The following is a 26151-nucleotide window of genomic DNA, read 5'->3' as shown; positions in this document are numbered from 1 at the left end:
TTGAGTGACAAATAAATCACAGCTGAGCACAAGTCACATCAAAACGATGCAAAAAAATCATGACTTGTACTCCAAAAATATGGTACAGTTGCAAATGGTAAACTGCTAGTTGAGGATGGAAGTTTTAACATCTGACAAAAAAAACAGCAGATTTAAATATCTAAGAAATTGTTGAAAAAGCGAACAAATAAGCCAGCTTATATAGAAAAAAAAGTTTGCGGTCAGTGAAAAAGTTTTAGAAAGCTGTGGAAAGAAAGCGGAAACTGAAGACGCTCTTCATTTGAACAGACTGTGGACACTCAGGGGGAAGGATGGTTTCTCAATTATCCTTGTTTGGCTATCCCCTTCCGACCTGTGGCTGTATTTACGCGAATGCCCATTTTATCCATGGCTTTTAATGGCATATTAAATAAAATCACTTCCCCATCAAAATGCCCTGTCCTAATAGCTTTTCAGAGTTGTTTGGGAGTTGTTTGGTCATTAGTGGACCATGAGCGATTGTGTGTGAATGTGTGTTTGTGTGTTTTGGACTAAAGGGCACTTGTAAGTTGGGACGAGGGCTTGTGGAGAGATGGGAGGGATGGGGATCCTGTGTCCTGGCTGTACCCATGAGGGTGGGCTTGGTTAGGGTTTTGGAGTGTGTGTGGTGCAGCACTTAGGCCATACTGATGCCTGATGGGAATGCCAGGCCCCCCACACCACTTTCCAAATCACTAATGGAGCATCTTTGGGCTCCCTTGCCCTCTAACACACAAAAAGCAAACGTGCACACACACAAACACAAAGGTAAACGCTCAGGCACAAGAAATGCACTCTTATTGCTGCCACTGACAGTATTAGCAGCGAAACACACCTTAAAATGTTTATTGATGTCCCACAAAAGAGCCAGCAGGGCTGCATGTTTTGGGATTCAGCCCATCAGCCTGTCCTTTTCCCTGCACTGCTTTAACACTTCTCAATTATTTACTAGCCTTTTTGTCCTCTAGCCCAGACATCTGTCACTGTGCGGTTGTGTTTGTGTGTGCTAAAATGAATGCAGAGGTTTTTTTTTAAATTTTATGTCAGGATTTTGTGCAAACATTTTATTTGAGTTTTCTCTGTTATACTGTCCTGGGTGGAACAAGAAGAAATAGGCATATTTTAAGGCCGTATCAGTATCACACAGCCACTACGTATATTTTGAGCAAATTGCAAGGACGGAAATTGGTCAAATTTGAATATACATGTAAAAAGTGTGAAAAGTTGTGGTCTTTATGTGAAATTTTCAAAGATGTATCACGAATGCACCATGGTACAACCGATTTAGAATATGAACCGTGTGTGGTTATAGCGCTGTTTTTTATGCAGTTCATTAGTGATTCGTGCGTCAATTATGTAAATACAAATTCAGTTCAACATCAGTAGGTGTTGCACAGGACTTCATCTTCGTTTTGGCAACTTTATTTACCCTGAACTGAGTCATTTTTTTAAACTTTCCTCTGAGGCAGCCGGAGCAAGAAAACGTGATGATATACACGTCAAAGCACATCTCTCACTTGCACATGCGCACACTCCATGATATTATGTTGCATTTAACCAGCATTTACAAAAATAAAACAGTAAATAACCGAAATAAAATATCATTTAAACAAAATACCCTTATTATTAAAATATCTCTCCTGGACAATATCAAAAATGAAATAGCTAAACTTATTATTTTCATGCAATAACATAAGCACAGCAAGAATTAATCCCTATATAAGGTGCTGCGGATTATAAGGCCCAAGTCATTTTTAAAAAAAGGAAGACCCTGGATTCTTGCTGTGCGACATTCTAAACAGTCAAAAATTATAGTGTGGTACTATTTATGATGCCTCCAACTTCTTCAAATACAACGCTGCAGACACTCTTTCCTTTATGTTTGGGCAAAATGAATGTTTGGCATCCTCCATTGCATTATCTCTGTTGCCTTGGCAACATCATTGTTATGGGCTTGTAGGACGGACACATACTGCATGTTTGAGATTTTGGGTCCTTTTATGGGTGTAAAATATTCAGTCATCTCTACAGCTGTGATTGTATTTGGTTTGCTGCTATTCCACTTAAATGCACTTTTATTTGTGATGCATTCTTTTAAGAGACTTTGTCACAAAAGTGCTGCATTAAATTGATGCAAGGTGATTTTTCTTAAAAATGTTACAAAGTTAAAAGGCTTTTGGAAAGGATGAGTGTAAACCCGTCAGAGCTTTTGTTACATCTACATGACATGATTGGGGGTCATACTTTCATTCCTATTACATTCCAGGTGAAGGGAAGAGTCATAGGGAATGCAGGTATGTAGGTGATTTGTAAAAAAAGAAGGCACCGCCTCCTTTCTCCCTCCTCAGGGAATCACAACTGATGAAATAAGTAATTGAAAAATACAAGATTAAAATAAAAATTACTTTTTATTTGGGGGATTCATGTTTTTTTTTTAGTTAGAAGCTAAATGAATTCATGAGTGAGGTGCTTTACGTGCTCTGAGCAACGCTGTGCACCTGAAAAAATGTAGAGAAGCTGGTAGACTGCTGCTCACTTCTGATTGACAGGGCCATATATTTATCCTGTCACTCTGGCTCCTTTTCTCTGCTCACTTTTCCTGCGTTTCCCTCCTCTTTTCTCAGCCCACAGTTTTTCTCCCCGTTCTGCAGAAAGCGTCAGAGGGGATCGATAGACCTCTCAGGACGTAGTGACTAAACCTCCACTGAATCAAGCCAACTGTGTTTGTTAAGCAGACAAGGTTGTGAAAGGGGGTTTGTAATTTATGGCATCCCAGTTCTTTTGTTGTTTTTGTGTAAAACACAGAATCCAAGCCAGATTTGATCAAACAGATTTTATTTATTATTTTATTTTGTTGTTGCAATTCTTTGATGATGGATATATATAAAGAAAATAAATCTTAAATCTGCATTTCTCAGTATTTCTTTCGACAAATCATTGTGAATCAGGAGCTGACGAAAAGATGCAGTATGAAAAAGAGCTTATTTTGTGATGTAGAAAATATGCTGGACAGGCCACAAGCCCCCTGCTCCGCTCCATTCTGATGCATCCACTTGCAGAAAAATAGATCCATGATCATCTTTGTTTTCCTTGTCTGAGCTAAAATCTGGATCAAAACTGTACAACTGGATAGCTGCAACATTGCTCGCCATTTATGTCAAGAGGACCTGGGTGCAGACATAAACAGCCAGAACAGGAAGTCCTCAACCAGATCGTGAAAAAATGACTTGAAAAATATTTCCCCTTGTAAGATTTCATACATTTTATTTATTTTTATTCTGATCTCTTGTAGGTTGCGGCTAAATTAGGGTTAAGATTGGGATTAGGGTAAGTAGTATAATTTCAGCTTGCGGACGATGATGTCTGGCGCCGTTTTGTCTGTATCCAGGTCCCTCTCTTTTTTGTTGGACTTGCAATGTTATGTTGGGGTTGTAAAGGACTGTAAGCTAGCGGGAGAGAGCATAAACAAAGAGATAATGGAAAACGGGGGCGGGTTTACGTGACAGCAACTGTCCCACCCGCAACTAAGAGGCAAATGCCTGATGAACTCCTGCCGCTCTGCAGAAAGTAGGTCTTAGAAAACAACACAGGCTTTTTGATTTTAAAAGACCACTGGTAACAATTTTACAATAGATCAAAATATGATCAGAGTGAGAATTTAACCTTTTTTTCTGTAAAAAAAACAAAAATAAAAAAAACAAAAACTAGAAGCAGCATTGAAAAGATTTCCAGTCAGGTTTTTGAAATTATCTCTAAGAATGTGCAGAACGTGTCACGGTGCTGTGCTAATGTCACAACAACTTTCAGTTCTTTTGTTCATCTCTGCAGCTGCTGAGCACTTTATCACAGCTGAATCTGAAAATAACCACCAGGTATAATGTTTTATGTTTGCCAAAAGTTGCTTGGGAGCTGTAGTCCATTCAGTCGTCTTGTGAACTGTGCGCTAAAACCAAACGCTTTGAAGTGGATCCCGGATGCATCCGAGACCCACTTGTAGCTAAAGCCTTTTCTTAGCAGAGAAGGAAAGTGAAGGAAAAAGAAAGTCTTGAATTTTTGTGTTGGAGCTGCAGCTTAAGCCCTATCTCTCCAAGGTCTGACAGGGAGACTGTGGGAGGCTGTTTGTGTTAAAAGCTGGATAGCTTGAGTTTCCTCTCCTTCCTTCGTCTCCTCCTCCTGCTTTTCTCTCTTTCTACAAAAGCAACAGCTACCGTAGGAAAAAAAAATTGCTTTTTGCTAATGGTCTGAAAATTGCATAAAATATGTCCTTTATCGATTGGCCTTGCTGGATGAATACAATTAAAAGCTTGATTCTGGCGCTGGAGTAAGGATGGCGTGACGATAGCGACTGAGCGAGAGGAAGAATAGAGGAGCAAAAGGTTTTTTGGCAGCAGCGCGGCTTCTTCGGTCGGGTCGCAGCTTGTCCACATGTTGCTGCAGACATGCATGTGTGTGGGCGGTCAGGGTTTGGGGCTGTTTGTGTTTTAGTGATTCAGGCTCTCATCATACTTCCCCCTCAAATATTTCCAACAATGTTTGCCCCTTGTGCCCCCTCCCCCTGTTTTGTTGTGCACACAATAGTGGGACAGAGTCAAAGAGAGGAAGGTCGAGAAAGGAGAGGGGGAAAAAAAAAGGAGGAGAAGAGGCAGAGAGGACAGCCACCTGTATGTAATGTTGATGAACAGACGGGGGATGAAACCCACTGGGTGGGGCAGGGATTAGCTGAAGAGAGGAAGCAAAGCCTTGTGTTTATGTTGTGTGTTTGTGTGCGTGTGTGGGCCTCCGGCCAGCTGAGGTGTTTGCTCGACTCGGAGTGATCTCCCACTGTGGACACTGCAGGACTCGTACAAACACTGATGACTGAATTGTCCTGCGTGGCAGCTGTTACAGGTCCTTGCAGATCACTCAGTGCTAGACGGGTTTTGGCTGTGTGTTTGTGTGTGTATCTTCACGTGTGTGCGTGTTTGGCCACCAGCATCCTGATTGAGGCAGTAGCTGCTTCCCTTTAGTATGTGTGCTTCTGTTATCTGGTTTTTCAGATCCCAGAACATTGTCTTGTGGGTTTCAAATGCATTTATGAGCTCAGTGTCCATGACTTTGAGTTAAGGTGCAATACATTTTAGTCAAATATTCATTTGAAGCTTTATTCTTACTAGGAAAAGACCATTTAAAGACTTTTTTTTAACTGATTTAAAGCAATCCAGTCCAAAAACCTTTAAAGTTTACAAAAAAGCAGATTATTGTATGAATGACATGAATTAAACTGAAGCACAACTACACTCTCATTCAAGTGACTTTCATAGAGTCCTCTGTGTAGATTATTGAGTATAAATACAACAAAGAAACCTATCTTAGTTTTAATGTTTTGCTAATGCTTTCATTTGAAAGCATTTTTAGGGTAAAGCAAATGAGAAATCATACAATTTGTTGACATTGTAATGTGCAGTTCAGCCCTTAATGTATGTTTTTTTTTTCTTTTACTCAATGGCAGTTGTCGGTAAAATCCTGGCCTTCTGAGATTCGGAGTCTGTTCTGACAGAAATTTGATTTGAAAATGAAGATAAATAGAACCAAATCCTGAAACCTCACAGAAGATGGAGGGACGATAGGATGGATGGACATAGTGGACTTCCACTATGTGTACTTTTCAGCTTTAGCTTCAGCCCGATGTTTTGGCACGACGCTCAACTTTTTTAGTCAGGAATTGTAAACTCTGGTTGTTGGTCTCTTATTACGTGTATATCATGAACAGTGGTTGTGAACTTAATTAATTAACCAAAAAATCTATAAAAGGACTTACAAAAATCGAAGAAAATAAACCTAGAAGAATGAAAAAAGTGACAGGACATCATACGAGGTTCCATGTTAACCATTAACTCAGCCAGAAACAATTGAGATGATTCAAAACTGATCCGCTGAGAGCAGAGACAAGAGCTAGAAAAAAATGAAATAATATAAACACTATGAATGGACCTCATGTAAACAATGAAAAGGTTAAATTCTCAAGTCGTGACATCACAAACCCACAACAAACTGTTAACATTTACTGACCCCCATTTAATGCACGAACGTAAACATTTGGATGTCAGGAACTCTGGAGAGACAGAACTAAAAACGGATTTATATCTGAATTTTAAAGCAGAATTCTTTAACATGTCTGCTTCTGCATTACACTGCTTTCATTGATGTGTGTGTGCTGTTTAGCAAGATACACCACATCTACTTTAAAAGCAAAACATCTGACTAAAAGCAGATAAAATATAAAAACAAAATTGGTTTGATAAAAATGCAACTAATTAATTATGCGTGTCATTCTGTGGCAGCACTTTTGATTTTTGGCTGCTTCTCATTTTAGACAGCAAAAGAACACAATGCACAATGAAAGCAAATGAAACAAAATATAACGAATGATCAAAAATGCAACCATTTAAAACAAAGCTTCTGCATGTTTGGTTAAATGTGAGTCACCGAGCACTGTGTGTGTGCGCACATGTGTGTCATGACCAAGTTTCCTGCCTCTCTGTTCACATAAGTGCTGTAATTTGGATGCTCTGTAATTTCAGCGTGGCGGTTCAGGGTTAAGTGGAGGCTGGCCCTGCCATCACAACTACTGGTCCTCCAAATGGTCACACGCACATTCGGTCACACACTCGGCGGATTATACCGAGAGCGCGCTCGGGCGCTTTTATAAAGGCCAGTGCATTTAATTACATTTATAAACACAGTTTAAGGGCCCAAGCTGTGTCATTACAACACACTTTACAAGAGACGTTACCGAGTGGGGGTGTATGTCGGTGTGCATGCTCCCGCCAAAGAGGGCGAAAAGGAAGCTTTGTCACATGCCAACTGTAAAAAGTGGTCGGATGAACACACACTTGCTCATGTACACACAGATTCACACACACACTCAAAAGTAGACTGCTGAGAGTTGCAAATAGCACAGTCTGTAACCCAGCAGGGGATCCAAACACAGACACAGAAGGTATTGATATGTCACACAAACACACACATTCACAAACACAGACAGACGGTATTGATATTTTTTGCTCATCAGCCCGGAGTGAATAGCTATTTAGCATCACACTGGCATGCGCACACACACACACACTCACACCGTGCACATTTGTCCAAAGACGCAGCATGAAATCAGACCGGCTCAATAATTCATTGTTGTCTTTCGTTAAACCAAGTTTTCCTGCAGCCCCATCTTCCAGGAAACTTTTTTATTTTTCTAAATTCTTTTTAAGTCCATTTTTGGGGTTTCTGTTTGTTTTATTGATGACAGATTAAAAATCCATAAATCTAACAACTTCACAAGCAGACTGAGATTATTTCTCTGAAAACAAAAACATGCTTTTTGTCTCTGGAGTTTCTGTTTTTACTTTACTTTGCAAAACTACAGCTGCTTTAAAGCGAACCGAGTGTTTAGAGGTTGTGTTTCAGGATGTTACCAGAAGTATTACAGTTGATAATCCTAAATGTGGTATTCTGAATTTTATGGGTTTAGGATTAATTTATATCATTAACATCAAACGATCATTTCAACACCTCTTAAACTCACCCTTTAAAGAATGTAAGTTGTTGCCTAGCTGATGTACATGTGACAGATTTAGGATGCTGCCTCCCAAATATCAAAACACTTTTTGCTGGAGAAAAGATTAGCTAATTTTCACAACCTTATGGTGAGAATAACTCATCATTATTTATTTGATTAAATGAGTACTTGTTGTATTGGAAGAATGTAAAATTTAAAGTTTGAGACTGTGGGTAAATAAGGTGCTTTTTTTTCTTTTTTAAAATCATCCATTATTTCATAATATATACTAACTATAATTCATAAAAAATAGGCTTAAAAACCTCTTAATTCCTAGAAAATAGGAATTTTCTGTCACTTCTTTTACGTTGTAGGTTTAACAGGGTTAAGGCATTAAGCCAGATAAAAATGTGAAGATTTGCTTTGAGAAACTTTCTTTTCTGAGGCTTAAATAATTTTGGCCCTATTTTATATCCCTGCATCTTCAAGCCTCTTTATTTTAAAGAAATGCTGTGTTATGACTGGGTTGACAGTTAAAAAGTAGAGGGGATGAAACCCCTGGATTTCATAATTGAATCAAAGTGTCATGGTAAGCTGCAAATCTGTGCAGCTTTTCTCCAAAACAAACAGAAGATTAAGTCGGAGGCATTTTTGGCCTCACACGCAAGCAAACTTGAGTATTTACAACCAAAACTAAAACTGGGAGATTCCTACCTCTCAGTTGCCTTTTGTAAAGCTGGTACTTATACACGTTAACCTTATTCTGTGTTCTGATGCCCAGAATTTGCATCTGGATATTCAAAATGGCCTTAAAGGGGGGAAGGTGTTGCAGTCATCAGATAATGGTTATACTCTATGGCAGTGGTAGCCCACTTTTCAGGCCATGGACCCGTTTAATGTCGGACCATATTTTTGCAGACCAGACTATAAAAGACTGAAGTGGGTGTCTGATTTTTTTTGCTTCCAGTTTCCCTTAATTTTTTAGGGTGATGTTTATACTCTGTAAAATATCTGGCAGCTGCATTACATTTTTTTGTTCACTAGAAACCAATAAAATGTGATATAGATTTCCCATTTACCCATAAAAGTTGAAGCTAAAAAAATCAGACATTAACTCCTACCTTATCTGACTTTTAATTTGGAACAAAGAATAGGAAAAAAAAACAGTCGCTAACACTGGTATTTTCTTAATATAATCATAAATGTGAATCCACTGTTTGAGCAACTTTATTAGCATCATCCTCGTAACTTTGGACAACTGGTTGCTTAATCTTTTCCATTATTATTATGGTTTGTGGGAACAATTGTCACAATAAATCTATATTTGGACTAAAGACTCCTTGTTTTTCTCTGTTAAAAGCAGCTTTCTGCTTTTATTTTGAAGTCAAATTCTCTTCTTCTGTTTCCTCTATGGATCTTTTTTGCCAAAGAAAAACTGTCTACTACGGAGAGCAGTGGAACATTTTGTGCAGTTTGGGTCATTTTGGGTCAGTTTGGGTCATTTTGTTGTTTGACAGCTTCTTTCTCTTCAGTTAGCTAAGCGAACATCAGCTGACACTGTTTGTGCAGCTTACGAGTCAGAGCAAAAAAAGACAGGAAGAAGACGGTAGTAGTCCCTCTTGTCCAGTCTGTGGACGGGGCTGCATGTGTATTCCGCCCCCCCTCAGTAGTTCACCAATCAGGCTCAAACAGGGCATGAAGTATCAGTTACAACCTTAAAGAGCCATAATTAGGCCAACAAGACCCCCACATGACAGCAGTGATATGGCTGTGTGCCTTTGGGAAGTGTTAGGGTTTTGTAAGAAACAGGAAGCCACAAGTGTTGCACTGAAAGGCTGCACGATGGGCGGAGGACAGAGGAAGGCTTCAGGACAGAGTGTTCAGCACCATCCTGATGAAGCCGTTCAGAAATCAATTTCTCTGGTCAGGCTTGTTGTCTGTGTCACAAATGAACTCCTATTCAAGTGGATGAAAGACAGAACTAATGTATGTGGAAGTCATGAGACTGAACATCTGAGTGCTGGTCAGCAATGGTGTCGCAGAATATACAGGTGGATTATATCAGAAGAGATCAAATGTTATTAATCCATAAAAATAACTTTATTCAGTTTAAGATTTATTTTAGAATTATTTTTTTTTGAATGTTTTCAGTGGCTTTTCAAATCACACAAGATGAAACAGATTCTGAATCATTCAGGTTCAAGTTCACTTAAATGTACAAACACATTTTTTAGCTCGAACATCTTCTTTTAGACATATTTTCTTTCGAAAATCATTTGAAAATAATAATTCTAATCACTACAAGACTGATTTCTGAACCACAGATCTGGGCTGATTTAGTTATGCTTAGCTTTTCTGTGTAAATCCTGTTAAAGTAAAGGACAGGGTGATCAGGACCGAGCAGTGATGCCCAGATGTAAATACAAGCAGCAGATCATGAAAGCCTGAGGCTCAGATAGAAATCCCAAATTGTATTAAGGGACATCGTCCCTCACTCCCAGTATGCGTGCCTAATCCTGTTTTAGCGATGTTCCATTACCTCAATTACTCTCATCTCACCCAGAGGTGGACCCAGCCAAGGACACCAGCAAAAAACTACTGATGGGTGGAAAGGGAAGGGAGAGAACAGAGGGATGTAAATGAGGGATGGATCTCTGCTACAAATGAAGATGGAAGAGGCACTGAGGATGGACAAAGTTTGAGAAATAATCACAAGGGAGGAAAAAGGAGCAAAGGGGGACTGTGGATCTGGATGTAAATCGAGCAGTAAAGTAGCTACAGGACTGTTCTGGTAGGCAGACAAGAATTGCAACAGTTGGGATTAAGGCTCAGATTTCACCAAACTGGTCAGGAACAGATCATTCCACCAGTGTGGTCAGGTTCTTTGATTGCTTTGCGCTTATACTGACTGATGTCAAAGTTTGTTTGAGAGAAACAAACAATGCTTGTGAGATGCATTTGCAGCTTTTGAAGGACAGGAAGTGGCACTTAAGAACAGAAAATATTCAACCTTTTACCCAAAGTGAATGCTTTCTGCCATTTTTACCAAGATCTTTGCATATATTGCAAGTTAGGATTTGAGGATAAACACTGCAACAGTTATTTTTGTTCTGGATTCATTTAAAATTTGCAATGTATTTTTATTGAGTTAAACCCCACTCCAATCATCTTTTGATCTAAGTGTTAAAGTGTTCCCAGTGTTTTATTTTGAATTATGATTACACTATTTTTAAGTAAAATCAAAAGGACATAGTTCTGCAGAGCTCCAGTAGTTCATCAGAAGTTCGTCTTTTTTGGGCGGGACTGTTGGTGTGGGGTCAGATTCCCCGGTTCCCATCATCCATCTGTGTACGTGCTTTCCTGCTAGCCTTGAGCCCCTCACAACCCCCAACCAAGCATAATGCAATTTTGGAGCTATCTAACCATACAGTTTTGAGCCAGATGTCAGCTCAGACAAAGAAAACAAAGACGTACGTGGATCTGTTTGTCTGCAAGTGGATGCATCAGAATGGAGCAGAGCAGGGAGCTTGTGGATTGCCATCATTTAAAAGCTTTTACTAACTATTTTTTGTCTGCTCCTGTTTAACAACAATTTGAATAAAGAAATACTCAGAAAAGCCATTATTGATATACTTCATATATGTCCTCCATTATGAGAAAAATGTCCCAGGAACATGTTAAAAACCCCATTTTCATTGGAGTGGGTCTTTAAAGGATGTCTCTGCAGCAGTTAGGAGTGCAGAGCCTTTTTAGCCATTTGGACCGCTGCTGGGTCAGAGTGCTGTACTTGCTTTAAAAAGCACATTAAAGGGTCTCTTTCTTTCACTCGCAATAGAAGCTGTGAAACACAAACCAGGGTGCCTTACTGCCTTTCACTTCCACTTGGCACCGCATAATTGTCCAGGTAATACCGTTGGCTTAATAGGGTTTAATGCCTGCTTGTCACTGCAGCATGGCAGGTATTGAGTGTTAAGACATTTCTGTAACACTACACGTGTGTGCTCCCTCTGGAGTTGCACTGATGGCTGCATGGATTCAACATGTCGCCCTGGTAAAGAACTGTCATCTACCTCAGTCAGCCCTATTGTAGTCAACATCTCTGGTCACATGTGCAGCCAGAAAGTTTTTAGAGATCTTTGTCACCTCTTTCCAAACTTAGGCCACCGGGATTCCCTCAACTTCATCTCCATCCCTTTCTCCATCAGTCTTCATCTCCCAATCAACATTCGGCGTTCTCGCTTCATTTTTCCACGTTGGAGTGGTGGAGAGTTTGCCTAATGAAGTGGCTGATGGGAGTATATTACGGGAGAGACAGAGTTGAGCGGTCGCCCACTCTAAAATCCATTAACCTTACAGTTTCAATCAGCACGCAGACAAGTCTGAGCGACGAGTTGCAAAGGAGCACATCAAGAGTTCTCTTTTTTACCTTTGAACCTTCATACCTTTGACAGAAATAAGACTTTGTGTGCACAGAACGGTGGGGGTGCTGGGCTAACTCAGTCAGAAGATCGGTGGTTTATTCCCACATCTTGTCATTGGGTCTACCACTGGTGGCTGAGCCTAAAAACACACTGAAAAAAAAGACCTGTTGGATTGACATAAAAAAATCATGGACATCGGTTGCGCGCAAAAAAATCATGTTGAACCAATATAATTATTGCACATAATAAAATCATGTTCTACCGTAATGAATGCTTCTTTGTTTCTGCACCTAATAATTTTACATTAACAAACAAGATTTTATTATGTCATTTACCATAATTTTTTCAAACATTTAAAACACTATTATTTGTTTGGAATTACCTACATAGTTCATTTAATTTATAAATTATTTTAATAACATTTAAATTGAAAAATAAAATTGCAATTGCAGATTATTATTTAAAGCAAATACTTTCTTGTGCATTATGACAATCCAATGAACATATGACACTGAACACAAATTTCAGATTTAACTTTTTTATTATCTAAACTTGAAAAATATGTTTACAGTGTAGCAAAAAATGACAAATCAAAATAAATTGGGCTTGCTATTTTTATTAAACAGAAGATAACAGAGCCAAAGCAAACAGCTGGAATCCCTTCTTAGGACTATTTAAAGGTCATTTTATTCAAAGAGTCGGATCTTTAAGCCTGAAACCTTAGACACCACTTTGCCTTACAACTCTAATACAGTTTTTTTTTGATTACCTCAAAGGTGTGTGACGGAATGTCCAAGGGAGAGAACCCAAGAGCAGGAAGAACGACCCAAATCCAATAGTTCACTCGAAGGGGCTTTAATGCCAGAGAACCATAACACCACAGCGTAGAACGAAGACACTCCGACACAGAAACAAGATCAGACACTGCATAAATAGACAAACCAATCAACATAATACAGAACACCTGTGACCAGCGGGAGAGCTCAAGAAGGGAAGGGCCTCCAGGAGATCATAGCAGGAGCAAAGTCACGGGCCCCATGACAAGGTGTTTCTGAGATGAGGATGGTAATCAGATTTGTGCTGTAAATAAGGCCAAAAGAGCCTTGGCAACTGCCACTCAGACACTTGGTGGGTCGACCACCACAGCCTGGGAGATGTGGACCACGAGAATGTCCTCTTCCTCACCACTGCCAGTTTCCATTAGGAGGGAAATTCCCACCGTGGTGTCCTCGATTGCCTCCTGGATTGCTGCATGGTCTTCATTCTAAAGAACACAGAAGATATTTGTGTGCACAGTTCACATTTGAAGTTTAGTTAAAGCGTCTAGATTACACAACTCACCTGTACTTTGAATAAACCCCTGAACTTGCTTATATTGGCGAGAAGTTCAGCAGTCTGAAATACAAAGAGTCAAAAAATTTTAAATTCACATGAAAACTTTGGAAAAATACAATTCTTACCCTTGGCTCATCAATAAATGTTATAGCTACTGTGTTAACTCTTCTTTCTCTTTCGGCTTTTCCCATCAGGGGTCGCCACAGCGAATCATCCTTTTCCACCTCACTCTATCATGGACATCTTCTACCCTAACATTAGCCAACTTCATGTCCTCTGTTAAGACATCCATGTATCTCCTCTTTGGCCGTCCTCTTGCCCTCCTGCCAGGCAGCTCCATCTCCAACATCCTTCTACCAATATATCCACTATCCCTCCTCTGAACATGTCCAAACCATCTCAGTCTGGCTTCTCTGACTTTGTCGCTGACACAGGCAACATGAGCCGTCCCTCTGATGTACTCGTTCCTTATCCTGTCTAACCTGGTCACTCCTAAGGAGAACCTCAACATCTTCATCTCCGCTACCTCCATCTCAGCCTCTTGTCTCTGTCTCACTGCTACCGTCTCTAACCCATAGAGCAGAGCTGGTCTCACCACTGTCTTGTACACCTTTCCTTTGAGTCTTGCTGGCACTCTTCTGTCACACAACACTCCTGACACTTTCCTCCAACCGCTCCAACCTGCCTGCACTCGCCTCTTCACCTCTTTTCCACAATCCCCATCACACTGAACTGTTGACCCCAAGTACTTAAACTCCTGCACCTTCTTCACCTCAGTCCCCTGTAACCTAACGCTTCTACCTTGATCCCTCTCGTTCAGACACATGTATTCTGTCTTACTACGACTGACCTTCATACCTCTTCTTTCCAGAGCAAACCTCCACCTCTCTAGCTGTTCCTCCACCTGCTCTCTACTCTCACTGCAAATTACAATGTCATCCGCAAACATCATTGTCCAGGGAGATTCCTGTCTTACCTCGTCTGTCAGCCTGTCCATCAGCATAGCAAACAAAAAAGGACTCAAAGCTGATCCTTGGTGTAGTCCCACCTCCACCTTGAACTCCTCTGTCTGACCTACAGCACATCTCACCACCGTCATACTTCTCTCATACATGTCCTGAACTACTCTGACATACTTTTCTGCCACTCCAGACGACCTCATACAGTACCACAGCTCCTCCCTCGGCACCCTGTCATACGCCTTCTCTAAATCTACGAACACACAATGCAGCTCCTTCTGACCTTCTCTGTACTTTTCCATCAACATTCTCAAAGCAAAAATGGCATCAGTGGTGCTCTTACGGGGCATGAAACCATACTGCTGCTCACAAATCTCCACCTTCTTCCTAAGCCTGGCTTCCACTACTCTTTCCCACAGCTTCATTGTGTGGCTCATCAACTTTATTCCTCTATAGTTGCTGCAGTTCTGCGTGTCACCCTTGTTCTTAAAGATTGGGACCAGAACGCTTCTCCTCCATTCCTCAGGCATCTTCTCACTCTCTAAAATCCTATTGAACAACCTTGTTAGAAATTCCACTGCTGTCTCTCCTAAGCACTTCCATACCTCCACAGGTATGTCATCAGGACCAACGGCCTTTCCGCTCTTCATCCTTTTCAGAGCCTTCCTAACCTCATCCTTTCCAATCTCTGCTACTTCCTGCTCCACAACAACCACATCTTCCTCCCTTCTTTCCCTGTCATTTTCCTCGTTCATCAGCTCCTCAAAATACTCCTTCCATCTTTTCTGTACACTCTCTTGGGTTGTTAGCACCTTTCCATCTCTGTCCTTAATCACCCTTATCTGTTGCACGTCCTTCCCATCTCTGTCTCTCTGTCTGGCTAGCCTGTACAAGTCCTTCTCTCCTTCCTTTGTGTCTAACCTGTCATATAGCTCATCGTAAGCTTTCTGTTTGGCCTTTGCCACCTCTCTCTTCACTTTACGCTGCGCTTCCTTGTACTCCTGTCTACCTTCCTCAGTCCTTTCTACATCCCACTTCCTTTTAGCCAACCTCTTCCTCTGGACGCATTCCTGTACTTCCTCATTCCACCACCAAGTCTCTTTACCGTCTTTCCTCTTTCCAGATGACACACCTAGCACCTTCCTACCTGTTTCCCTGATAATCTCTGCTGTAGTTTCCCAGTCCTCTGGAAGCTCATCCTGACCACCCAGGACCTGCCTCAACTTCTGCCTAAATTCCTCACAAGTTTCTTCATTCTGTAGCTTCCACCACTTGGTCTTCTTTTCTGTTTTCCCTCTCTTCTTCTTCCTGACCTCCAGAGTCATCTTACACACCACCATGCGGTGCTGTCTGGCTACACTCTCTCCTACCACCACTTTGCAGTCATTAACCTCTCTCAAATGACCTCGTCTACATAGGATGTAGTCCACCTGAGTACTCCTACCTCCACTTCTGTATGTCACTCTATGTTCCTCTCTCTTCTGGAAGTAAGTGTTGACTACAGCCATTTCCATCCTCTTCGCAAAGTCCACCACCATCTGTCCCTCCAGATTCCTTTCCTTCACACCAAACCTGCCCATCACCTCCTCATCACCTCTGTTGCCCTCACCAACATGCCCATTAAAGTCTGCTCCAATAACAACTCTCTCTCCTCTGGGAAAACTCTCTATGACCTCATCCAACTCACTCCAGAATCTCTCCTTCACTTCTAACTCACAGCCAACCTGTGGCGCATACCCACTGACTACATTCACCATCACCCCTTCAATTTCTAACTTTAGGCTCATCATCCTGTCTGAGACTCTTTTCACCTCTAGAACACTGTTTACAAACTCCCCCTTCAGAATCACTCCTACCCCGTTTCTCTTCCTATCAACACCATGATAGAACAGTTTGTATCCTCCTCCAATACTACGTGCCTTGCTGCCCTTCCACCTTGTCTCCTGCACACACAGTACATCTACCTTCCTTCTCTCCATCATGTCTGCCAGCTCTCTGCCTTTCCCTGTCATTGTGCCAACGTTAAGAGTCCCTATTCTCAAACCTATGTTCCTGCCTTTTCCCTTCTCTCTCTGGCCACGGACCCTTCTGCCTCCCCTCTTTCTTCGACCAACAGTAGTCAAATTTCCACCGACAACCTGTAGGTTAACAGCATCGGTGGCGGTCGTTGTTAACCCGGGCCTCGACCGATCCGGTATGTCTAAAGTGTTGTGGATGATTCGCATGGTTATTTTGGCAATTTTTTACGCCGGATGCCCTTCCTGACGCAACCCTCTCTATTTATCCGGGCTTGGGACCGGCACAGAAGTTACTGGCTTGCAACCCCTGTGGCTAGATTGCAACCCCTGTGGCTAGATTTAGCTACTGTGCTACTGTGTTAACAAAATCATTATATCCTTAGTGTCATGTTAACAGAGGTAGTGGGATAACTGATCAACCATCAATTTAATTATTTATTATGTATGTATCTCTCTGCATAAAAGGTGCGTGTAAAGAGTAGGACTGGCAATCTTGGTTACCTCCCGATTCGATGACAATCCAAGAGACAATAATTCCAATAATATATAGTAAATGCATGGTGACCCACCTGACTCAGTGAAGACTGGAGCATGGACCCCAGCATGATCAGGGAGGAGCAGTTGGAAGTGTTGTGTGATGAGCTCTGTAATCAGGACAGAGGTTTATTAGCTAAATTTCAAATATATATAGAGTGACACTTCCACAGCTTTGTTGTATCATTTTAATAACTAAACATGCATTGGTTAATCCCCACAGGATTCAAACCACGCTTGTGAGAACCCGCGAATTTTGAAATGGAAACTGCAAAACTAAACTAGCAGATCGGGAGTAGATAATCCCCCCCACCCATAAAGGATTCCCATATGAATTTATCACAAATGGGAGGAATCTGTGAAGTAGGATTACAGACATTATTATAAGGCTGTAAACTTTTTACTACACATTATACACTTGTTCCAAAAGGACATGAATATTTTCACTCCATTAAACTCTCAAAGCTAAAATAAAAATATGTTCAGCATCATAGAATGAAAACAAAGCTCTGATTGAAACCAAAGATTTATGTAAACTGGACACACCGAACGCATTCTGTGCACGAGACGCGCACGGAGAATGATTGACAGCTGACTGAGACAGAAGTGCAGTGCTGTTTGCTGGTCAAATAATGCCGTCCTTAAACTAGCTCATGGTGGAACGGTATGGATAACTAAATAATGACAATAGTAATGATAGCTTCTCACATTTTCCTTCAATTTCGGTCTCCACAACGCAGAATATAGCAAAAAGAAATCCACTTAGTGACGATGAAAATTCCCCTGGCAGAGTTTCTGCCTGTGGAAAAAAAACGCCGTGCCCTCAAGCGCCCACTGCCCCTCTGTCAAAAGCGAATTCCTACGGCATAACTACTCACCACTCTTCCCCGTACATCATTTGAAATCACCGCGTTTACAGCTGAATTTGCCTGCGACGTGAAAGTACAATTTACCGCGCACACACACCTCCCCCTACCTGCCGTCCGAGGGCTGCGGCCGGCAGGGACAAAAGTGGCGCGCAGAGCCTTAACTTTGATAACTACGACAAAAGTGGATTACAAAGCTCTTCCCCGTGGAAAAAAATAACACTAATGATACATTTACGCCTTCCACTTTCTTAAATTATTTTGTTAGAGTAAATTAACTTACCTTTTTTAAGTTCCTCCAGCCAGCAGGTGCTTGTAGCTTCTCTAAAATGGCTGACTGCAAAGTTTCCCCTCCTGGAATTCTTCTTAACCGATGGGGTTTACTTATCCAAAATTAAGGGGCAAAGGATCAAGCATAACTATTTCATGTTTTGTCAACATGATTTAAATATATAAAAGTAACACAGCAAGAAATTATATGTGATTTTCAAGATTATATTATGTTTCGAAGGTAAACATAATTTGTTCATATTAAACAAACATGTTTACTATTTGTAAATTGAACAACCCCACTTTTCCCGTTTTTTCAGTGCAGTTCAGCATTGATTATATGTGTTTGAATACCTTTCTAGAGCTGAGAGGGGGTTAAAAACATGTTATATAAGCACAAGCCATCTCCACAAGCTCATGGGAACTTCTTTTTATAAATGGTAGTGCTTTCTGGGGTGACTGTTGTATAGGAATCCAGGACACAGTAAGCGTGCAGCTCTATGGGCTCTTCTCCAGCTCAGCATGGACTTTTTTTAAACACACAAAGCGCCACATATTAATGCACACTTTAGCCGCTAAGCATTTCTAAGAGGATCATCAATGAACTTCTCACAGTAGCATTTCAGATGGTCAAAAACATACTTTTATGGGAAAAATGATGGCTACTTTTGAGGACTTTGGTTAAAAAGACTAGATGCTGGACAATAGACAGCTGTTTCAGGTCAAAGGGAAAAACAAACGTGTTGCTGTCAACACGCTTATCCTAAATTCAAACAAAGAGGAGCAAAATAAATCAGTTTTGGTCCTGATGATGCAAATGAGATTTACAGGACACATCTTTCCCAGGTGCCCACAATTAGTGGCAATTTGTGCTCATTTGAATGATTCCTCATTTAGGCACCTCTCTCAACTGTTGTTCTTATGGGATAAGTGCGATTGTTTGCACCTTTTCGGACAGCAGAGGGAAAATAAAAATATCGGGGAAAGAGAAGGAGACAGGCCATCGATGTCCATTTATTTATCTTTTGATGAATGATCTGATCCAATCTGAAACTTTTTGCACCATACGTTTTGAAAGAGTTTTTGCAAACCAAGACATATGCAATAGATACATAACCCATCATCTTTTTGTTTCTCCTTTCTGGTGATGCACACAGCAAAATAAAACTGTGATATAGTATTGTGCTTTGATGCCTAAGGTACCTGTATTTCTGTAAAAAGTACTAATGGTATTCTTACTTGAATATATCAGGCAATTAATTTTTATATTAATCTGTATTTCTTTGTATTTTATGTGAAATGATCGCATTTATAGTTATTAATGACAAAATGGCTTTAGCTATTTTGTTTTCACTTAAAATATGTTGTCATGTAAAGGTTTTTGCATTTCTCTCCTGTTGTGTCTCCTGTGTTTGTCTTTGTGTGTGTGTATGTGTGTGTGTGTGTGTGTGTGAACGAGCCTCTGTTTTGGTAGATCAGTGAGAAGTGGTAGTCCGCTGGGAAAGCTTTGCTTCTTTGTTCTCCTGCTGACAGTGGAGGACTCAGAATCAGTCTAAGGGGAGAAATTATGTCCCAGAGCAGCCTGGGAGAAAAGGAGATACACACACATGTACACACACTACTTCTCACATGCTACTCATGTGGGGCATGACCTCAATAAGAGCTGCTGTTGTATTTGGGAAGCCCTCAACACCATGTGCCGACCACTTTTAAAAGCTTTAACAGTTAGGCCTAAGGTTCAAATAAAAGATGGGTTCAGATGGATGGAGTAGATGTGTTTTTCAGTCTGTATTCAATAATAATGTTTCCAACTGAGCTGCATTCCTGTACCTGTTGGTCTGTTTTTTGCTTGATGATAAAAGGAAAAACTTTAAGGATTTGTGACTCTGATGCTGTTTTGAATCAAATACTGTTTCACAAAGAAATAAATATCATGATGTTTATATTTTTGATGTAGAATTTCTTCTAACCTCATTCCTTTTTCTGTTTCATCACAGGTAAGGAGGAACCTACTACCTATACCTGCACTACATGTAAGCAGTCCTACGGCAGCGCCTGGTTCTTGCTCCAGCATGCTCAAAACTCCCACGGCTTCCGGATTTACCTTGAAAGTGACCATGGTAGTCCCCTCACCCCCCGGATGGGTGGACCCTCCTCTCTCGGTGGTGGCGCTGACCTTCCCTCTCAACCTCCTCTTCATGGCCTCCATTTGCCTCCTGATGCAAGCCCTTTCAATCTTCTCCGTATCCCTGGCTCAGGCTCAGGTGGAAGGGACAGTATTGGACCAGGAGGTGGTGTTGGCACTGGTGGGGGTGTTGGCGGGGGCCATCATCAGCGCTTTCCTCCAACACCACCTCTCTTCAGCCCCCCTCCAAGGAATCACCTGGATCCTCACCACCTGAGCCCAGAGGAGCTGGCGCTGGCAGCCCACCATCCGAGTGCCTTTGATCGGGTGCTGCGCCTCAATCCTCCTTTGCCTCTAGACCCCCCTCCAACAATGGACTTCTCAAGGAGACTACGGGAACTGGCGGGCAACACCTCAGGGTCCACACCACCACTATCTCCCAGCCGGCCCAGCCCCATGCAGCGCTTACTCCAGCCATTCCAGACAGGAGGAAATGGAAGCACTGGAGGTGTAGGAGGAAGCAAACCACCATATCTTGCTACTCCTCCACCTCTTTCTGGCTCCATGGAATCACCTGTAGGTTCTCAGACCACTCCTTCAACCCCTCTCCCCTCAGCTGGGGCAACATCCTCTTCCAACACACAGATGAAAACAAAGTGTTGTGAGTTTTGTGGCAAGGCCTTTAAGTTCCAGAGTAATTTAATCGTCCACAGGCGCAGTCACACAGGAGAGAAGCCGTACAAATGTCATTTATGTGACCATGCATGCACACAGGCCAGCAAGCTAAAACGCCACATGAAGACACACATGCACAAGTCATCTTCCCCTAACACTGGCAAGTCAGAGGATGGTCTATCAACAACCTCGTCTCCAGAACCTGGTACCAGTGACCACATGGGCAGTGCAAGCAATGCCCTCAAGTCAGTGGTGGCCAAGCTAAAGAGTGAAAATGACCGCATGATACGTGAAAATGGAGAGGAGGAGGAAGAGGAGGAGGAGGAGGAAGAAGAGGAGGATGAGGAGGAGGAAGAAGATGAGGAGGAGGAAGAGGAGGGAGAGGAAGAGGAAGTGCAGAATGGAGAGAGGATTGGCAGAAGAGCCAACAATAGCTATCACTTTGGACTGACTCTTGAGACAGCGCGGCAGCATGAGAGCAATGCTGGTGTTGGAAGTCGACTGGGAGGCGTGGCTGAAGAGGGGTCTATCCCTCGGTCTCTGCCAGAGGTGATGCAAGGCATGGGACTGGCCGCTAGCATGCAGCACTTCAGTGAAGCCCTTAATGCGCACAAACGAAACGCAATGGCCCAGGAGAACCACCTACACCACCATTTCAGTCGAGACCATCACCACAACCGGAACAAGTGTGACAGAGATTCTGTGCTTGAAACAGATAGAGGAGAAGAAGGTTCTGTGTCAACAGTGAACGGTCGAGGAGCATCTCCTAATGAATCTGCCTCTGTTGGCCTCTCCAAGAAACTGCTTCTGGGAAGCCCTAGTCCACTCAGTCCTTTCACAAAACGCATTAAGCTGGAAAAAGAATTTGACCTGCCCACGCCCACAATCCCCAACACAGAGAACGTGTACTCTCAGTGGTTGGCTGGTTATGCTGCCTCCCGACAACTCAAGGACCCATTTCTGAACTTTGGGGATTCAAGACAATCGCCCTTTGCATCATCATCTGAGCACTCATCAGAGAATGGCAGTCTGCGGTTCTCAACCCCTCCCGGGGAACTGGACGGTGGGATGTCAGGCCGCAGCGGGACAGGTAGTGGGGGCAGCACGCCACATCTTGGGGGTCCTGGGCGACCCAGTTCCAAGGACGGACGCAGGAGTGACACTTGTGAATTCTGTGGTAAGGTGTTCAAGAACTGCAGTAACCTGACAGTGCACCGGCGCAGCCACACAGGGGAGAGACCGTACAAGTGCGAGCTGTGTAATTATGCCTGCGCCCAGAGCTCCAAACTTACTCGCCACATGAAGACCCATGGCCAGGTGGGCAAGGACGTGTACAAGTGTGAAATATGTCAGATGCCCTTCAGTGTCTACAGCACTTTGGAGAAACACATGAAAAAATGGCACAGTGACCGTCCTTTGAGTACCGAAATAAAATCAGAATAGAAGGCCGAACAATGGGACCTTTCCCCCGCAGCTATAATCGCCATCAGTCCCCTGTTTATTCCCAGCCCCTTGTAGATTTGCCTCTATCCCAACACTCCACTTTCACCAGCCTGGTGAAAGCAGAAGACCATGTGCTCTGCACCAGCACACCCAGTTTTCATTAACCATTGAATGCATGATTAGTATCGGGGCAATACTCTCGCATTGACGCAAAACTTCGAGCCTTTCTCTTGTGCAATAATTTACATGTGTACTATTTTTCTTTTGAGTTTTCATTTTCCATTTTTAAGAATTAGTCGGCATGCTTAGTATGTTTTTGCTTATCAAAAAACAAAAAGGAAAAAAAAACTTGTCCCTGCTGGTTAGTTGTTGAGTAAATGTGTTGCTGTTTTTCTCTTGTTCATGTTTTTATTTTTTATTTTTTTAATTGTCCAAAAAGAGAAAAGACAAGAAAAATACATCCATGCTGCATACAGTCTGTAACACATATCATGTACAGTTTTGCTTTGTGACATGGAAAGTGAACAGTCTTACTTGACCCACTTCTTGCAACCCTGAAAATGCACTAAACTTGATCTTTTGAAAAGATTCCATGTTTCCACAGGGTTTAAAAAATTAAAGGAATAAAGAAATTGCTCATTGGCTTGACAACTAAACAGAAAGTGAGGCCAGGCTTCAAATTTTCTATCTAAAAAAGAAAATGTGCCAACAGCCTAATTTGTACTATCATTCGGTGGAATAAGAAAGAGTGCCTTTGATATCTCAAGACTGCATTGGCCATAATCTTATCTGGTATAAGTTTGGGCTCGCACTAGATGAAGCTAAAAAGGTTAAAGCCACCCAGTTAAGGTCTTTGCAACTGTGACAACTCATGATGAAAGATCAGAATCATCATTTAGCTACCTATTATTTGTGGAATAGGTTTTCTTCAATGTGTGGATTTCATTGCAAGCATGGTACAAGCAGTATTGTGTATATCTAAGTTATTTGTAGTTTTGTTTCTTGTACGGAGGTACTTTTGAAATAAAAGGTCATTTGTAATGTACAATCCTGAACTTGAGGGATACGGCGCATGGCTGACATGTCGTGTATCTGCGTTAGCACAAACCTACAACGCTGCTTCAATATGTCCGTGTGTGGAACAATGCATAAAGTCATTTATGAGCTCCAAGCTAAGCTAACTTTATTTGAGAGCATTGAAATACTTACAAGCTAGATCAACGGAAAGCTACAGAAAAACTGGAAATATTACGGGGATCAGAGGCAATGTGTTTTTGTTTCTAATATCAAAACAGGGTCATCAACTACGACTTGCAGAAAAAAAACAAGAGACAGTTGCAAAAACTATATACATGTACTCTGGGGCTCTTTAAACGTTGTTAATCAGTATGCATAGGCTAATGCAGGGCACCCTTTTTGTTGCTTTTAATTACAATTTAAAAAAAGTTTTTAGTTTTTCTAATTCCATTCATGCTGTTCATGGTACATGTAGAAGTCGTATTACTCTGCTTGAGAGTAAACGGAAACATTTCTCGTGTCCCACACCAGTGAAAAAGGGGTGGAGTCAAAAAGCTAGATTGTCATTTATAGGGCGAATGAAGTGCACTGTTTCAGTTTTCCCAGTTTACAAATATACGCTGAAGGGGAAAATGTAATTCTAATGCTGTCAAAATTACCAGGGTCGAGTTGTTGCAAGAATTGTTTGCTGGCGATTCTGCATTCACTAACCCTTGACCTCTGTAGCCTTGCCATATCAACTTTACCTATTTTTCAGTTTGTTTCCCTGCAAACCCAAGCACTTAGCCTCACCAGCAAGGTCTGTAAATTAAAAGACATAAAAAAAACCTTCCTGTTCTGACTTTCAGTCACAACCAACAGATAATATAAAGGTGAATAATTTACAGACCTTGCTGCCTGTAGAACAGACTTTCAAATAATATCGCGCCCACGTCCTTTCTTGGTATAAAACCGAAGGTGTTCATTGGTACAAAGAGAACCACTTTTTGCAAAAAACACTATATCAGTTTTGTTGTCATTTCTCTTTTCATCAGAATTATGATCTTTGTAGAGACTCCAATCACAGTGTGTGTGAAATGACACAAGAAAACATGAAAAAAAGAAGAAGTCATTATTATTATTTATTTTTTTAAGTTTATTTTTCATTTTGCCTTGGCTCTTCACAGCTCTTCAGGTTGAGATACAATTTGCATCGGGGAAAGGACTAAGATTATATATGGATATATAATAAAGAACTTAAATATAGGAAAATGCACAGTCATGTCAATTCCTATGCTTAAACACATTTATGGTCTACTTTTTCTGTATTTCTAGAATTGTATTTGAATTCAATGTTCACTTAGAGTAGGCACTATAGTATTTATATTGAGGCTCGTATTTTTAACTGTTGCTTGTTCTCTCTGAAAGGTATTTACCATACCTTCTTTTTTGGTAGTGGAAAAAAATTCTAAGCTGCCACGGTATATTTTTTTAATTTGGCAGGATAATATAGTGCGAATTATTTGTATGTTTAAAGAAATAAAAAGGAGGCGCAAAAATCCCATTAAAAAAGCAGCCAAGGTGCGTGGCGCTGCGAGGGGTGGCAGGCCATCAGATGGCCGCAGCTCCGCCTCCTGTCCACAGAGGCGGTTGTACATATCTTCTTTGCTTTTTTCTTTTTTTTTTGGGTTGGCAATTCTCTCCCCTCCCCTGCTGCCATTCTCGTATGCAGTAATGAAAGATGACGTCGGCCGGTTCTGTTTCGTGCTTCTGTCTCTCCCACCTGACAACATTCCAACATCCAGAAGAGAGGAAAAACTAAATAAAAAAAATCATATGCAGTACATGGATTAAAAAAAAATGTAAAAGAAATACAGTTAAAAAGAAATGAAATGTTTTGCAGTTTTTTTTTCATTGCCAAATACTAAATGGTGCTTTATATTTAGATTGGGTGAATATACTTTGATATGCAAAGCATATTTAAGAATGACCAGGGAGATGTGGAGAAGCCTGCTTGAGTTGAGACTTTTTTGTAAATGGCAATGTGGAATATTTTATCAGCTTTTTCTATTCCTGTTCTGAGAGCTGTTTGTTGTAACTTGAACTTGAACTTTATCTTTTACAATGGGAGTTACTATTTATTATTATCTAAATGCTCTGTTTAAAACAGAGACATGGAATGGAGTCTTATTTTGGTTTTATTTTACTTTTTGTTTTGTTTTATAATTTTCTTTTGTAACTGTGGCCGATGGTCAATGGACAAAGCCGAGCTCTTTGATTTTTCTGTTGTACTTGTTTGGGATTTCTGTTCAGTTGTATTGGGAAAACCACTGTCTGTGTTTTTCTGGCAGATGTCTGCATAATCCTGTTCACACACCCATTTTGTCCCTTTATTGAAAAACAGTTAATAAAAAAATGAAAGTTTAATGACACTTGCGTCCCTGTGTTTACTGGGTGCCGGACATACATAAAAACAACAGATTTAAAAATATATATTCGAAAAATACCACATTCAGCCTTTAAGAACAGAAAGTACTGACATGTAGACCTATATGCTCTCTGTACAGTCTGTGTGTGTTTGTTATCAGTGTTGACCTGTCCAGGGCGTTTTCTCCAAAGAGGCCCCTCCATGTTCCTTGAACCCCGTCAACTCTAACCTCTGCCTGTGACCTTGCGCTATATGCATTTCAAGACTTCCTCTGTGTGTTTTTTCAAATGTGCGTGTGTGTGTGCTGCTGCAGCCTTGCTCAAGGGGGTTAGAGAACTCCTGACACCCATGTATCTTCATGCAACACCCGATCTGCTGGTCAGAGTAGACCAGGTTCTTTTTAGTGTGTGTGTGTATATAAATATATATGCTCATACATATATGTGGATATGCTTGTACAGACTGTTCTTTTAGAGTGTGTGACACTTATGTGCCTCCCTGAGTATGTACATTTGTGCTCTTACCTTAACAG

The 26151-nt window shown here is 41.3% G+C and overlaps 1 protein-coding gene across 1 annotated transcript in view; it reads left to right on the top strand.

The window, feature by feature from the left end:
- The window catches only part of LOC101158718 (B-cell lymphoma/leukemia 11A), a 54531-nt gene extending 28908 nt beyond the window's left edge, over positions 1–25623 (top strand). Inside the window, exon 3 of the mRNA XM_011484108.3 lies at positions 19950–25623. Coding sequence (XP_011482410.1) covers positions 19950–22195 — 2246 coding nt within the window. The 3' untranslated portion in view covers positions 22196–25623. The remainder of the gene's footprint in view (positions 1–19949) is intronic.
- The last annotated feature ends 528 nt before the right edge of the window (positions 25624–26151 follow it).

This window comes from Oryzias latipes, chromosome 15, assembly GCF_002234675.1.
Source record: "Oryzias latipes chromosome 15, ASM223467v1".
NCBI lineage: Eukaryota > Metazoa > Chordata > Actinopteri > Beloniformes > Adrianichthyidae > Oryzias > Oryzias latipes.
This window is presented reverse-complemented; position numbering and strand designations above follow the sequence as displayed.